The 17,011-nt window shown below is 47.4% G+C and overlaps 1 protein-coding gene across 1 annotated transcript in view; it reads left to right on the top strand.

Moving 5' to 3' along the window:
* Positions 1–4,675: 4,675 nt before the first annotated feature.
* LOC141107723 (cytochrome P450 2C8-like) overlaps positions 4,676–17,011 on the top strand; it is a 61,542-nt gene continuing 49,206 nt past the window's right edge. Inside the window, exons 1-2 of the mRNA XM_073598644.1 lie at positions 4,676–4,951; positions 5,223–5,385. Of these exons, the coding sequence (XP_073454745.1) occupies positions 4,772–4,951; positions 5,223–5,385 (343 nt within the window). The 5' untranslated portion in view covers positions 4,676–4,771. The remainder of the gene's footprint in view (positions 4,952–5,222; positions 5,386–17,011) is intronic.

Genomic DNA, 17,011 nt, shown 5'->3' with positions numbered 1-17,011 from the left:
AGTGTCTCCAACTCCTTCTTATATTGGAGAACTGGGTCTTTGCTGAGGACTTGATAAGTATTTCTGTCCGACAGCAAACGGTCCATTTCTCCCTGATAATACAGTTTGCTCATGACAACTAACCCGCCCCCCTTATCGGCTGGTCGAATAACCACATTTTAGTTTTTTTCCAATAGGCTAATACCTTTTTTGAGAAAAGCTTGGCCAAAAGCTTCAGCAGTATACTAGAAAAGCTACAATTTCTGGGGAAATAGTGTGAAGTATTCTTGCCTCCACCTACAGTAGTCTACAACTGGAGTGGGCGGAGTGACTGGATGGAGTGGCTTGAGTAACTGTTGTGTGGTTGGAGTGGCTGGAGTAACTGTGAAAAGTGTTAAAAAGCTTAATATTTTAAAAAGTATAAATAGTAGTAAAAAAGTTGAAGAAATCCCATCATTAGCTGAAAGAGCTGAACATTTTTTTCAAAAATGATTTTTTTTTTCAAAAATATTGTTTTTTTTTTAAATGATTTTTTTTTTCAAAAATTATTATTTTTTTTCAAGAATGATTTATTTTTTTCAAAAATTATTTATTTTTTTCAAAAATTATTTTTTTCTTTTTTCAAAAATTATTTTTTTTTTAATAATTATTTTGTTTTTTTCATGGGGTGGTCATAATGTTTTGGCTGATCATGGGGTGGTCATAATATTTTGGCTGATCATAAGGTGGTCATAATGTTTTGGCTGATCATTGGGTGGTCATAATGTTTTGGTTGATCATTGGGTGGTCATAATGTTTTGGCTGGTCATGTTTTGGCTGATCATGGGGGGGTCATAATGTTTTGGCTGATCATGGGGTGGTCATAATGTTTTGGCTGATCATGGGGGGGTCCTAATGTTTTGGCTGATCATAAGGTGGTCATAATGTTTTGGCTGATCATTGGGTGGTCATAATGTTTTGGCTGATCATGGGGTGGTCATAATGTTTTGGCTGATCATGGGGTGGTCATAATGTTTTGGCTGATCATGGGGTGGTCATAATGTTTTGGCTGATCATGGGGTGGTCATAATGTTTTGGCTGATCATGGGGGGGTCATAATGTTTTGGCTGATCATAAGGTGGTCATAATGTTTTGGCTGATCATGGGGTGGTCATAACGTTTTGGCTGATCATGGGGTGGTCATAATGTTTTGGCTGATCTTGGGGGGGTCATAATGTTTTGGCTGATCATAAGGTGGTCATAATGTTTTATAAACAAAAATCAACCAGCGCGGACCACAAACCTAACTAAATAGCAGCTGTGATACTGAGGGTAAATTTATCAAATCCCATAAATTAACATATAAAGAAAGCAGTACAGCGCATAAAGTAAAATACAATAGGTGAAAATAAAATGAATATAAACTAAAGTCCAAAATACATAAATTGCAAGTAATAATCCAGCGATTCCTCCAGTGACTCAGGTGACATATGGAAAACGCAAGGTGACTGTAGTGACATACACGGACCTCCACCTTCGGTGACACCAGCTGCTCACCTTAATAGACGGACCCCTGAGTGAATCAGTCAGGTCAAAATCAGCGGTTCCCTCACAGGGACAATACCAAAGGGAGACAGCAGCAGCAGCTTACAGAAAGTCAGCTTTCAGTGACCAGCAAGTAAGCAGATAATTCACATGTAAAAGAGGTAGGAAGAAATCTAGTGCTCTCTGTATAGTACTAAAAACATTTATTAAAATATGCAGGAGCACTCACATTACAATGCACTGTACCCCAGTGCAGAGGATGAAAGCGTGAGGGATCCGCTGATTTTGACCTGACTGATTCACTCAGGGGTCCATCTATTAAGGTGAGCAGCTGGTGTCACCGAAGGTGGAGGTCTGTGTATGTCACTACAGTCACCTTGCGTTTTCCATATGTCACCTGAGTCACTGGAGGAATCACTGGATTATTACTTGCAATTTATGTATTTTGGACTTTAGTTTATATTCATTTTATTTTCACCTATTGTATTTTACTTTATGCGCTGTACTGCTTTCTTTATAGGTCATAATGTTTTGGCTGATCATTGGGTGGTCATAATGTTTTGGCTGATCATGGAGTGGTCATAATGTTTTGGCTGATCATAAGGTGGTCATAATGTTTTGGCTGATCATAAGGTGGTCATAATGTTTTGGCTGATCATGGGGGGGTCATAATGTTTTGGCTGATCATGGGGGGGTCATAATGTTTTGGCTGATAGTGGGGGGGTCATAATGTTTTGGCTGATCATAAGGTGGTCAAAATGTTTTGGCTGATCATGGGGTTGTCAGCTTTTGTCACCTCCCACTCTAGTTTTGGACGTTTCGCCATTCATTCCTATGGGACCAACTTCCATATAAAAACGACGATATATCATGAACCATTCTGCGAAACATTCCACAAAGTAATAGCACACCAATTAAATGACATTGAGGCCGGATTCACACTGGTATTTTTCAGCTTTTCACAAAGTTCCACAAAGTAATAGCACACCAATTAAATGACATTGAACATTTCGCCATTCATTCCTATGGGACCATTTTTTCCGCAAAAACGACAATATTTTGTGAACCATTCGGCGAAATGTTCCACAAAGTAATAGCACACCAATCGGGAACAATCCACACGTTTTGGTATATTACTGTCTATGTAGTGTAAAAACTGTGGGAGCAGTTAGGGTGGTAAATTTGGCTATAATAAGAATAATAATATACTGTATATGTGAGATAACAGTAAGTGGTCTTGCTATGCATGAACACTTAATAAGCTTTTTTTTAATCCTGTTACAACCTAAAGGAGAAGTATAGCCAAAGTTTTTTTGGCCCTACTTGTCCTGTGTGTTACAGGAGTGCAGTTAGTTCTGCACTTCAGACACAACTGATCACAGATCGGGGTAAAGAGCCAATCACAGTGGCTCTTCACCATGTGACCAGCTGTGTCCAATCACAGATGATCACAGTGTAAACAGGATTTGCTGGTTATCGGCAGTCCTGTCCTCACGCTGACAGCGCATCAGAAGATCCGGTAAATCCACACAGGAGATTGAAACATAGAAAAGTGATGGCAGAAAAAGACCAAGTGGCCCATCAAGTCTGCCCGTTTTTTTTTTTTTTTTTTCAACTTATGATATTTAGTATTTTTTTTTGTCAATGTCTATCCCAATTATGTTTGAAGCCACTTACTGCTGACTGACTCATTGCCTCTGATGAAAGTATATTCCAATCATCAACTTCCCTTTCAGCAAAATACTTTCTAAGATTAGTTTTGAACTTTCCTCTAGTTAGTTTGAGGCCATGTCCCGTGTTCCTGATCTTCTTGATTTTGGTTTCATATTAAAAATCCTGCCCTCTTGAACCTTATTCACCACTCTTAGCATTATAAGCTGACCATAGATGGTTCGAATCTTGGCCAGTTTTAGAAGAAATTGGCTGAGATTTGAACCATCTATGGGCAGGCTGAGTGTACCCAAGTAGAAAAAGCATGTTGGATTTTTACATGTGATTATTTCCAGTGGCTATAGCTGCCAGCAATAATTATTGAGTTCTCCCGGCAAGGATGTCTCGCCATGCCCCTCCAATAGCTCCTTAGGTAGGATCCCCCCATCAACACTGACTGTGTTGATGGGGCAATTTAGTGATTTTCTTTCTTGCAATCCATGGTCGTGGGAAAGAAAATCACAAAATCTATAACTTGCCTAACAGATGTCAAGTGTGAGCTGCGAGTATACAGTGCACTGTGCAAGTCCTGCAGTGTACAAAAAAAAGGAAAATGAGAGAAAGTGTTACTAAACCCAGGACCCTGTATTCACAATATCTGGTCTTCCACAGTACACAAAACATGGTAATGCAATTATTTTAGTAAATATATACAGCTAAATACCTTTTCTCATCAGCAGTTAGAGCAGTATTGTGACTTCTAGCAGTGTCCAACCAAGCACTAGTTAAAGCTTGTAGGAGGAGTTTTCATACTGCGCTGAGCTGTCCTATCAGGATCAGGGACCCCAGACCCTCTGTCTGGACAGTGCTGATTGGCCATGTGCTGATAATCACATGTACTCTCCTAAGAAAAAAAAAATAAAACATTTTCTAGCAATACACACCAAACTAAGCATGTGCAGCCTGACTCCAAAGGCTCTGTGTTAACAGGAAATTATCAGGGGACAGTGGAAGGGAGGATCTGTGCATACAAGATCAAACAGCCTTTTAACACAATGTGGAGAATTAACTCTTTAGGATCCATAGTGAGTATAGCAAGCATGCTTTACTGCAGCATATACAGACTGATTTTACTGTTGTTTAGTAACACTTTAAAGGAGATATTTTTGAGGGGGTGGAGATAGAAGAGACACACAAAAAGGGTTAATTACTAAAACTAGAAAGTGCAAAATCTAGTGTAGCTCTGCATGGAAACCAAACAGCTTCCAGGTTTTATTGCCAAAGCTTAATTTAAAAAAATAGAAGCTGATTGGCTACCAAGCACAGCTGCACCGGATTCTCAGTGCTCCAGTTTTAGTATAACAAAGTGTCTCTCTGTATACTGTGGAATGTTTCTTTTTAGACTGATACTTTTTCCTCTTGTGTTCTATTATATAACACTGTGCACAGCTTTCTTTCTAGTAAACAAAGCACCAGTCCCTTTCAGCGCCTCTGCTTTCTTTCATTAAAGCCATGTTTGGTTGGAACTTGAAACGCAGCCAGAAGGCAAAGCTCAGATACAAACAGGAAACTATTGTAACTCACACTCAGATGTCTCTGGGAACCAGTTACTATCAGGATGGCACTGGCAGTAGGGACAACACTTCTGCTGGCTACTGGAATCACTCTTCTAATTTACCTTGTGTCATGGTGGAGAAGGATAAAGTACAGTAATCTCCCCCCAGGGCCCACACCTCTGCCTCTGCTGGGGACTGTGATGCAGCTGAGTATCACAGAAGTGCCCAAATCTTTACTGAAGGTAAAAGTTACATTTATAATTCAGTATAATTCAATATTATATTTGTTTCTTTAAAACTTTGATACGCACATACATCCCTTACATCATGCTTGTGATCTAGGCGTCTCTATAACATGTCATTATTATTTAGTAGTCTCTTTAAATTAGTTAGAAGTCTCTTGTTATGAGCATAGTAAAGTAGGAAAATACAACGTATTTGCTATGTTTTAGCTTTTTTTGATAATAGTCTTTTTTCATTCTCTGCACTAATCTATCCTATCATGGCATGCAGATAAGTGAGACCTATGGACCTGTGTACACCTGCTACTCTGCCAACATCCCTGTGGTTGTGCTGATTGGATATGATGCGGTGAAGGAGGCATTGGTAGATCACGGTGAGGTGTTCAGCGAAAGAGGAAATTTGAAAGTTGTTAAAGTGTTATTCGGAACCTACGGTAAGGAGGAAAATTACACTATAATTCACAATGCATGCTTTGTGGAGGGTACCACAGTATACATGCCTGTTGTGCAACATGAAGGCAAAGAAGTGCAGGCTTTGATCACAGCAAGTATGCTACACAGTTTCATACACCCTTGCTTGGATGTATGTTGTAAGGATAGATACCAATATTCTTAGTAGTAGTAGTAGTAGTCTTATTTGCTCCAAGATCAGTATATGGCACAAGTGTCACAAGGCCAGAATCTGGCCCGGCAAGCCATTGCATGCATAGTTGCCAACATTGTAAAAAAAAATTTAGGGACATTCTTTTGGCTGTAGGTGGAGTCTTATTATAATTAGGGGGCAGGGCATGCGTTTGTAGATGTGCGCCGCAGAGAAAAATGGGTGTGGTTTATGCAAAATAGTGGGCGTGTCCTAAGTGGCCATGGCTCAAAGGGGGTGTGGTTAGCGTCTGAGATGAACAAGGGATGGAGGGAGAGGGATGGATGGAGGGAGAGGGATAGAGGGAGGGAGGGAGAGGGAGGGAGGGATGGAGGGACAGCAGCCCCAGATCCTACACAACAATAAAAATATGTGTATTCCAGAAAGTTTAACAATCAGCAGATAAAGATTCTCCAAACACCTGGTGTTAGCACTTCAATCATCCTGGCACCATGGTTGTTATGGTGTCAGGATGATTGAAGTGCATTATTTCTATTATTACATTGAAATATAAAATTAAATCATTCAACTCACCATATTGCCAAATCAGTGGGATCCCTGAGCGTGTCACCTGCCACGTCGCCTGCCACCAGCCATCCGTCCTTTGCATCAGGTGCCCCCAGCAGAGTCCGTCCTTGCATCAGGTGTCCCAGCAGAGTCCATCCTTGCATCAGGTGCCCCCAGCAGAGTCCTTCCTTGCATCAGGTGTCCCAGCAGAGTCCGTCCTTGCATCAGGTGTCCCAGCAGAGTCTGTCCTTGCATCAGGTGCCCCCAGCAGAGTCCGTCCTTGCATCAGGTGCCCCCAGCAGAGTCCGTCCTTGCATCAGGTGCCCCCAGCAGAGTCCGTCCTTGCATCAGGTGCCCCCAGCGGTGCCCCCCCTTGCATCAGGTTTCCCCAGTGGTGCCCCCCTTACATCAGGTTTCCCCAGCAGAGCCCCCCTTACATCAGGTTTCCCCAGCGGAGCCCCCCTTACATCAGGTTTCCCCAGCGGAGCCCCCCTTACATCAGGTTTCCCCAGCGGAGCCCTCCCTTACATCAGTTTTCCCCAGTGGAGCCCCCCCTTACATCAGGTTTCCCCAGCGGAGCCCTCCCTTACAACAGGTTTCCTAGTAGGTCTCTGCCGGCCGCGTGGTTACAGTAGAATAGGGCGGAGTGGGGCGGGGGGGGGTGGTGGGAGTGAAGCGGGGCAGGGGGTAGGCCGGCAGCGTGGGGTAGAGGGTGGGTGGCGACACAGGAGCTCCATCTAGACAGAGAGGAGGGGGCGGCTGGAGGGGGGTGGCACACAGAGAGCAGAGGGGGGGTGGCTGACAGAGAGGAGAGGGGGTGGCTGACAGAGAGGAGGGGGCGACTGACAGAGAGGAGAGGGGGGCGGCTGCAGGGGGGGCGGCTGGAGGGGAGGGCGGCTGACAGAGAGAAGAGGGGGGCTGCTGACAGAGAGGAGGGGGGGCGGCTGACAGAGAGGAGAGGGGGGGCAGCTGACAGAGAGGAGGGGGGGCGGCTGACAGAGAGGAGAGGGGGGCAGCTGGAGGGGGGGCGGCTGACAGAGAGGGGGGCTGCTAAAAGAGAGGAGAGGGGGGGCAGCTGACAGAGAGGAGAGGGGGCGGCTGACAGAGAGGGGAGGGGGGGAGGCTGACTGAGAGGAGAGGGGGGCAGCTCACAGAGGAGAGGGGGGGCAGCTGGAGGGGGGGCAGCTGACAGAGAGGATGGGGGGTGGCTGACAGAGAGGAGAGGGGGGCGGCTGACAGAGAGGAGAGGGGGGCGGCTGGAGGGGGGGCGGCTGACAGAGAGGAGGGGGGCAGATGACAGAGAGGAGAGGGGGGTGGCTGACAGAGAGGAGAGGCGGGGCGGCTGACAGAGAGGACGGGGGCGGCTGACAGAGAGAGGGGGGGCGGATGGAGGGGGGCAGCTGACAGAGAGGAGAGGGGGCGGCTGACAGAGAGGAGGGGGGCGGCTGGAGGGGGGGGCGACTGACAGAGAGGAGAGGGGGGGCGGCTGACAGAGAGGAGAGGGGGGGCGGCTGACAGAGAGGAGAGGGGGGGCGGCTGACAGAGAGGAGAGGGGTTTCCCCAGTGGAGCCCTCCCTTACAATAGGTTTCCTAGTAGGTCTCCGTCGGCCACGTGGTTACAATAGAACGGGGCGGAGTGGGGCGGGGGGGTGGTGGGAGCGAAGCGGGGCAGGGGTAGGCGGGCAGGGTGGGGTGGAGGGTGGGTGGCGATACAGGAGCTCCGTCTAGACAAAGAGGAGGGGGCAGCTGGAGGGGGGTGGCACAAAGAGAGGAGAGGGGGCGGCTGACAGAGAGGAGAGGAGGGGCGGCTGGAGGGGGGGGCGGCTGACAGAGAGGAGAGGGGGTGGCTGACAGAGAGGAGGGGGGACGACTGACAGAGAGGAGAGGGGGGGCGGCTGGAGGGGAGGGCGGCTGACAGAGAGGAGGGGGGGCGGCTGACAGAGAGGAGAGGGGGGGCGGCTGGAGGGGGGGTGGCACACAGAGAGGACAGGGGGGGCGGCTGACAGAGAGGAGAGGAGGGGTGGCTGGAGGGGGGGGCGGCTGACAGAGAGGAGGGGGGGCGACTGACAGAGAGGAGAGGGGGGCGGCTGACAGAGAGGAGGGGGGCGGCTGACAGAGAGGAGAGGGGGGGCGGCTGACAGAGAGGAGAGGGGGGCAGCTGGAGGGGGGGAGGCTGACAGAGAGGGTGGGCTGCTAAAAGAGAGGAGAGGGGGGGCAGCTGACAGAGAGGAGAGGGGGGGCGGCTGACAGAGAGGAGAGGGGGGGGCTGGAGGGGGGGCAGCTGACAGAGGAGTGGGGGGGCGGCTCCTAAAGCGCCCCTGCCCATTGAAATCAATGGGCAGGGCCGCCAAAGCACCTTCATCGGCCGCTAGCGGGGGTTAAAAGCGCCCCGCTAGCGGCCAAAAAGCGCCTCAAATACTATGGTAAAGCGCTGTTAAAAATAGAGGCGCTTTAGCGCTGACGCGGCTGTGCTTTCGGTGTGAAAGGGCTCTTAAACACACTATTAAAAGCATGAGACTGCAGGCTTGGCTGGATTAAATCAGGTTTGGTCTCCACCTAGACTTTTGACACAACCATAATGTTGATGCGGCCTGCAAAGAAATTGAGTTTGACACCCCTGATATACAGGGTTTTTGTTCTTTTGGCACATTGGCTTTTTATAGATTAGCAAGCAATTGTGATGTTTGTCCCATTAGAGTATTTTTAATTGTTCAGTATCTAAATGTACCCATCATTTTGTGCACCTTAACACTTATAGGGTACAAAACACCACTATTTCAAAGTTCTGTACAGACTGCAAATAAGCAGTATGCATTGAACATGAGTGTATGGTTTAGCAGATAAGTTTGCATTTGTTGAGTGCATTTACTGCATATCTGTGCTTCATTTTGAATTGCATTGCTATAATAAGGTTAATTTCCAACATGGTGGCTTAAGGTAGGTGTCAATAGAATAAGCATCTACATAACTTTTATTGTTTGGTGCTCACAGTGACATGGATGTTCAGTTAATCGCCTAAAAGATGGAACTTCTGTCCTGTGAATCCCACTTTCATGTGAATCCCACTTTCCCTCCAAGAGGAAAATACACCTGTGCCTTACATGATGGCAACTTGGTCCCACTCTAAAAACCCCAATATTCTACAACATATAGGAGTGCACAAATGAGTTGCTGCTGCTGACATACAAAGGAAGACCCTGGATGTGCGTATGGTCAGTGCGCCCGTTATACCAGTTTTCTATGCCCCCTTTATGGCTTTCTGTGGAGTGAATTTAGCTGATTATCAATATTGTATCTTCGTTGGTACCCAGCTTATGGTGGGAGGATTCTTGTATGTGTGCTTTCCTGCATTCGCATGTGGGTACCTGCTAATGGCCCTCTGGTGTATTGGAGGTTTCACCGATGGGGCTCGATGCTGCCTCTTGAGACATGCCAAGTACAAATTGATTTTATTCATGGTAAAACTGCATAGCAATTGGTCTCCTTGTGTTTCATCCTCCTGAAGAAGCGGGTGACAAGTCCTGCAAAACATGTACAAGGAGACTAATTTGTAATAACGGAGGACAATATATGTTAAGAGAAACTTATTGTTCCATGTTGGTTAATCCGTTTACTGACAGTAAAGTTGATTATCTTATGACCGTCAAAGAGGAACTGACTATGCAGAATCACAGTATTTGTGTTTATGCTTTATTTATGTAGATCATGTTGTTTTCTATTTTTTATATTTTTGTATGAATAAAATTGTGAGGAGTGTGTACTCCCCATTATTTTATAATGTATTTTTTTGGTTTCCTGGGGCACCTCAAAAGTCTGCTCTGCTGTAGAATATTGGGGTTTATGTCATCATTTGGATGTGGTGCCCCCCACTCTCTGCCTGGGGCTTCCCAAATCCATATTATTTGGTCTTAGTCCCACTCTAATTGCACAAAAGACCCTTGTTCCTTCAGGAAGCACCCCTGCTTTCTAGAAGGGGCCGCCACATGAAACACACTCTCTAATCACAGTAGAGATGGTGACTGCCTTCTCTACTTACCATGCAGGACTCCCCTAGCTGTAACACAGTACAGGGTATTTATACACCATGTATGCATCAAAATGGCTGCCAAATCTAGGCACATGCTTTACCAAAATGGCCACCCAGAGCCCAATAAGGAGAAGTCAATCCTCTGTAGGGTTTCCTCTAGTGTTCAGAGCACAAAAGTGGTCATGTGAATGCTCTGCTCTCTGTACTGGGTGATCACTGGGATACCTGGCTCACCTGGCAACACTTGGCATTGCACCTCAGGAAAGTCTGAGACTGAAGTGAAAAGCACCACACACAAGCCTTTCTTTCTTTCTAGGAAACCTAGTCTTAATTAAAACTAGGGCTTCAGAGAACCCTGACTGAGTAAAGCTGGCGTAGTAATTCTAGGTTCTGGTTGTTCCTGTGTTTATTCTGGTGTGCCTTGTTTTCCTTCTATAGCTTAACGTCTTTGTAAGCTTGTACAGATAGGACCTTCTGTCTTGTGTGTTGTTACAGCAGTTTATGTTTTTGCTATAAATTAATATGTACCAGTCAATGAGAATGTTTTATTTATATATTTTACATATATCACTCACCCTCAATTGAACTGCTTACATTGTACAAAGCCATGGGGGCATTATCACACAATAAAAAGCACAAATATTAATACCAAAAAGGCGGTTGGAAGCCTGATCCCCAGTCAGGCGACCAAAAATGGGGCATATTGGACTATTACGGTCAGTAATTAAGGGTAACCATAAGAACAAATAACAGCAGTAATAAAAATTATAATTCATTTATTGATGCAACGGACAGGACATGGTAATACAAGAACATTTAATAAAAGTACAGGCATATCACCAATGGATTCGATAGTATACAGTACAGCACAAAATCTCAGATATCATATTCCTCGACTAGTTTCGCGGACACAATCCGCTTCATCAGGAGGTTATCTGGAGATAAGTTTTTCTGACTAAACAGTCTGAACCTGACAATTAAAAATATACAAGATTTATAGAGGTACATTATCATACAAATATTATTCCAGCAACAAATTATACAAATAGGTAACGAAAATAAGGGAGGGGGAGGGGGGAGAGAGCGAATCTGCTTACCCAGGTCCCAGCAGGCCCCAGGCGCAAGGCCCCAACACCAACGAATGATCTCCCACGGCAGCCTGGGGGAGCTAACAAGATAACAGGATAGTAAGGGTAAGTGTATATCGGAATTGAGGTAACCCAGGTTGCCATATACAAAAGGAGGTGATATAACAATTGGTGAGTATAGAGAGGGAGTGATGACAAGGGGGGTTGGGTAAAATTGTGGAGGATATCAATAGTTGAAAGCGTGTTATATAAAGCATAAAAGATTACAGGGTGACCAACCAAATAGGGAAGGCAATGGTAAACGAGGCATAAGGTGTTATATAGGTGGAAGGGTAAACAAGGGAGGAAATGGGGCCGTGGAAAGGGAGGGGAGTGGGGGTGGAGAGGGGGATAGGGGAGTGGGGAGGAAGGGTAGTTGGGGATTGGAAGGGAGTGGGGGGGGGGGGGGGAGGGGAAAGGGAAGGAAAGAGGAAGAGGGGGGAAAGGAGAGGAGGCGGGGGAAAAGGGATGAAAGGGTGGAGGGGGGAAGAAAAGGGGAAAGGGAGGGGGGGAAGGGGGGGGGGGGGGAAAGAGGGGGAGGGAAGGCAGAGGGTGGGATGGAGGTAAGAGGGGGGGGAGGGGAGAGTGAGAAGGGGGGGGGGATGCAACAATGTGAACATATGGGTGAATAGGGGGCAAAAAGTACCTGATAATAGTCAAAGCATGGAAGGGTTCCCAAAGGGGACACCCTGCCAGGGACTGGTTCCATAATAAGGTAAAAAAGAGGGTAATAATGAGGACTGCAAGCGATGGGCAAACACAAACCAAGGCATGTAAACCTAAGCCTAGGCCAGCTGCAAGGTAAAATACAGTAGTTTAGAGATACATGATGTTGGTGCCCAGGGGTATGGGACTTAGGTAGAAAGGTGGGTGGGTACTTACCATAAACTTGTACTAGGCTGGTTGAGGTAAAGGCACCCAAGGGCAGCAGACCGAAGCGTCCGGCTAGCAGGCATAGCCCGCTATAAATAGCTCCCAACCCTGCGACGCTGCGCCGCACGTCAATGGGACGCCAGCGCATGACGTCACAGGGTCAGAGGTTCCACACGGCGCGCGCGCGAAGAGATCGCGCGCGCACGCATGCGCACCGGCCGCAAGGCCAAGGGGACACCGTCCCAGCCAAGGCCGGTGCAAGAGGAGGGGGCGGTCCCGTGTAGGAGGCCGATCCCTCCACCAGGAACCTCACCAGGCCGCCGCGGGAGAACACAGGGGGAGGGGCCCGCGCCGGCGCTAGAAGCCAGGACCAGGACTGGGGAAGCAGAGGTCTCAGTAGAACAAATTGTGAAAACAACAATATAGGGTTAATAAAGCATGAAAAAGGTAGAAACAAAATTGGAAAAAACTGAAAGACTTTATTCAGGTGAACTAGGGATGGTAATACCCTAGATACCGGTGCAGTAATCCCACAGAGACATGAACCCATAACACCTAATTGCATGATATGCATATAAGATAAGGAGGGCCAAGGACAATGCCACATGATTGGGTAAAAACATGTGGATAGAGGGCGGGTAGCCAGGGTAAGGGTGTCTGGCCGACCTATTGGGCATCTGTCTGGGAGGGTTGCATCGGGGCTAAAAATTAGCCATAAAGTAATATCAAGGGGTAAAATTGCGTATGCTAGAGGCCCCCCCAACAACACACAAAATTGTGTGTCAGTGGGGGTTGATTAAAATTGAGGGGTGGAACAGATGGGGTCCGCATGGTGGGGGGGCATTGGTGGCCCTTCCACTAAGACAGCCTACCCAGGTGTCCCACTCGACAAAAAGACGGGTGTGTTATCCACCCAATGTATACAATTAGGGCAAAGGCCTCTCTAAAGTAAAATATAAAGGTGGCAAAGGTGCATATGTACCATCATCCAGAAATCAATATCAAAAAGGCGGTTGGAAGCCTGATCCCCAGTCAGGCGACCAAAAATGGGGCATATTGGACTATTACGGTACAGTAATTAAGGGTAACCATAAGAACAAATAACAGCAGTAATAAAAATTATAATTCATTTATTGATGCAACGGACAGGACATGGTAATACAAGAACATTTAATAAAAGTACAGGCATATCACCAATGGATTCGATAGTATACAGTACAGCACAAAATCTCAGATATCATATTCCTCGACTAGTTTCGCGGACACAATCCGCTTCATCAGGAGGTTATCTGGAGATAAGTTTTTCTGACTAAACAGTCTGAACCTGACAATTAAAAATATACAAGATTTATAGAGGTACATTATCATACAAATATTATTCCAGCAACAAATTATACAAATAGGTAACGAAAATAAGGGAGGGGGAGGGGGGAGAGAGCGAATCTGCTTACCCAGGTCCCAGCAGGCCCCAGGCGCAAGGCCCCAACACCAACGAATGATCTCCCACGGCAGCCTGGGGAGCTAACAAGATAACAGGATAGTAAGGGTAAGTGTATATCGGAATTGAGGTAACCCAGGTTGCCATATACAAAAGGAGGTGATATAACAATTGGTGAGTATAGAGAGGGAGTGATGACAAGGGGGGTTGGGTAAAATTGTGGAGGATATCAATAGTTGAAAGCGTGTTATATAAAGCATAAAAGATTACAGGGTGACCAACCAAATAGGGAAGGCAATGGTAAACGAGGCATAAGGTGTTATATAGGTGGAAGGGTAAACAAGGGAGGAAATGGGGCCGTGGAAAGGGAGGGGGAGTGGGGGGTGGAGAGGGGGATAGGGGAGTGGGGAGGAAGGGTAGTTGGGGATTGGAAGGGAGTGGGGGGGGGGGGGGGAGGGGAAAGGGAAGGAAAGAGGAAGAGGGGGAAAGGAGAGGAGGCGGGGGAAAAGGGATGAAAGGGTGGAGGGGGGAAGAAAAGGGGAAAGGGAGGGGGGGAAGGGGGGGGGGGAAAGAGGGGAGGGAAGGCAGAGGGTGGGATGGAGGTAAGAGGGGGGGAGGGGAGAGTGAGAAGGGGGGGATGCAACAATGTGAACATATGGGTGAATAGGGGGCAAAAAGTACCTGATAATAGTCAAAGCATGGAAGGGTTCCCAAAGGGGACACCCTGCCAGGGACTGGTTCCATAATAAGGTAAAAAAGAGGGGTAATAATGAGGACTGCAAGCGATGGGCAAACACAAACCAAGGCATGTAAACCTAAGCCTAGGCAGCTGCAAGGTAAAATACAGTAGTTTAGAGATACATGATGTTGGTGCCCAGGGGTATGGGACTTAGGTAGAAAGGTGGGTGGGGTACTTACCATAAACTTATACTAGGCTGGTTGAGGTAAAGGCACCCAAGGGCAGCAGACCGAAGCGTCCGGCTAGCAGGCATAGCCCGCTATAAATAGCTCCCAACCCTGCGACGCTGCGCCGCACGTCAATGGGACGCCAGCGCATGACGTCACAGGGTCAGAGGTTCCACACGGCGCGCGCGCGAAGAGATCGCGCGCGCACGCATGCGCACCGGCCGCAAGGCCAAGGGGACACCGTCCCAGCCAAGGCCGGTGCAAGAGGAGGGGGCGGTCCCGTGTAGGAGGCCGATCCCTCCACCAGGAACCTCACCAGGCCGCCGCGGGAGAACACAGGGGGAGGGGCCCGCGCCGGCGCTAGAAGCCAGGACCAGGACTGGGGAAGCAGAGGTCTCAGTAGAACAAATTGTGAAAACAACAATATAGGGTTAATAAAGCATGAAAAAGGTAGAAACAAAATTGGAAAAAACTGAAAGACTTTATTCAGGTGAACTAGGGATGGTAATACCCTAGATACCGGTGCAGTAATCCCACAGAGACATGAACCCATAACACCTAATTGCATGATATGCATATAAGATAAGGAGGGCCAAGGACAATGCCACATGATTGGGTAAAAACATGTGGATAGAGGGCAGGTAGCCAGGGTAAGGGTGTCTGGCCGACCTATTGGGCATCTGTCTCGGAGGGTTGCATCGGGGCTAAAAATTAGCCATAAAGTAATATCAAGGGGTAAAATTGCGTATGCTAGAGGCCCCCCCAACAACACACAAAATTGTGTGTCAGTGGGGGTTGATTAAAATTGAGGGGTGGAACAGATGGGGTCCGCATGGTGGGGGGCATTGGTGGCCCTTCCACTAAGACAGCCTACCCAGGTGTCCCACTCGACAAAAAGACGGGTGTGTTATCCACCCAATGTATACAATTAGGGCAAAGGCCTCTCTAAAGTAAAATATAAAGGTGGCAAAGGTGCATATGTACCATCATCCAGAAATCAATATCAAAAGGCGGTTGGAAGCCTGATCCCCAGTCAGGCGACCAAAAATGGGGCATATTGGACTATTACGGTACAGTAATTAAGGGTAACCATAAGAACAAATAACAGCAGTAATAAAAATTATAATTCATTTATTGATGCAACGGACAGGACATGGTAATACAAGAACATTTAATAAAAGTACAGGCATATCACCAATGGATTCGATAGTATACAGTACAGCACAAAATCTCAGATATCATATTCCTCGACTAGTTTCGCGGACACAATCCGCTTCATCAGGAGGTTATCTGGAGATAAGTTTTTCTGACTAAACAGTCTGAACCTGACAATTAAAAATATACAAGATTTATAGAGGTACATTATCATACAAATATTATTCCAGCAACAAATTATACAAATAGGTAACGAAAATAAGGGAGGGGGAGGGGGGAGAGAGCGAATCTGCTTACCCAGGTCCCAGCAGGCCCCAGGCGCAAGGCCCCCAACACCAACGAATGATCTCCCACGGCAGCCTGGGGAGCTAACAAGATAACAGGATAGTAAGGGTAAGTGTATATCGGAATTGAGGTAACCCAGGTTGCCATATACAAAAGGAGGTGATATAACAATTGGTGAGTATAGAGAGGGAGTGATGACAAGGGGGGGTTGGGTAAAATTGTGGAGGATATCAATAGTTGAAAGCGTGTTATATAAAGCATAAAAGATTACAGGGTGACCAACCAAATAGGGAAGGCAATGGTAAACGAGGCATAAGGTGTTATATAGGTGGAAGGGTAAACAAGGGAGGAAATGGGGCCGTGGAAAGGGAGGGGAGTGGGGGTGGAGAGGGGGATAGGGGAGTGGGGAGGAAGGGTAGGTTGGGGATTGGAAGGGAGTGGGGGGGGGGGGGGGAGGGGAAAGGGGAAGGAAAGAGGAAGAGGGGGGAAAGGAGAGGAGGCGGGGGAAAAGGGATGAAAGGGTGGAGGGGGGAAGAAAAGGGGAAAGGGAGGGGGGGAAGGGGGGGGGGGGAAAGAGGGGGAGGGAAGGCAGAGGGGGTGGGATGGAGGTAAGAGGGGGGGAGGGGAGAGTGAGAAGGGGGGGGGATGCAACAATGTGAACATATGGGTGAATAGGGGGCAAAAAGTACCTGATAATAGTCAAAGCATGGAAGGGTTCCCAAAGGGGACACCCCTGCCAGGACTGGTTCCATAATAAGGTAAAAAAGAGGGTAATAATGAGGACTGCAAGCGATGGGCAAACACAAACCAAGGCATGTAAACCTAAGCCTAGGCCAGCTGCAAGGTAAAATACAGTAGTTTAGAGATACATGATGTTGGTGCCCAGGGGTATGGGACTTAGGTAGAAAGGTGGGTGGGTACTTACCATAAACTTGTACTAGGCTGGTTGAGGTAAAGGCACCCAAGGGCAGCAGACCGAAGCGTCCGGCTAGCAGGCATAGCCCGCTATAAATAGCTCCCAACCCTGCGACGCTGCGCCGCACGTCAATGGGACGCCAGCGCATGACGTCACAGGGTCAGAGGTTCCACACGGCGCGCGCGC

This window comes from Aquarana catesbeiana, linkage group LG09, assembly GCF_042186555.1.
Source record: "Aquarana catesbeiana isolate 2022-GZ linkage group LG09, ASM4218655v1, whole genome shotgun sequence".
Lineage (NCBI taxonomy): Eukaryota > Metazoa > Chordata > Amphibia > Anura > Ranidae > Aquarana > Aquarana catesbeiana.
The sequence above is the reverse complement of the archived record's forward strand: the minus strand, read 5'-3'. Positions and strand labels throughout refer to the sequence as shown.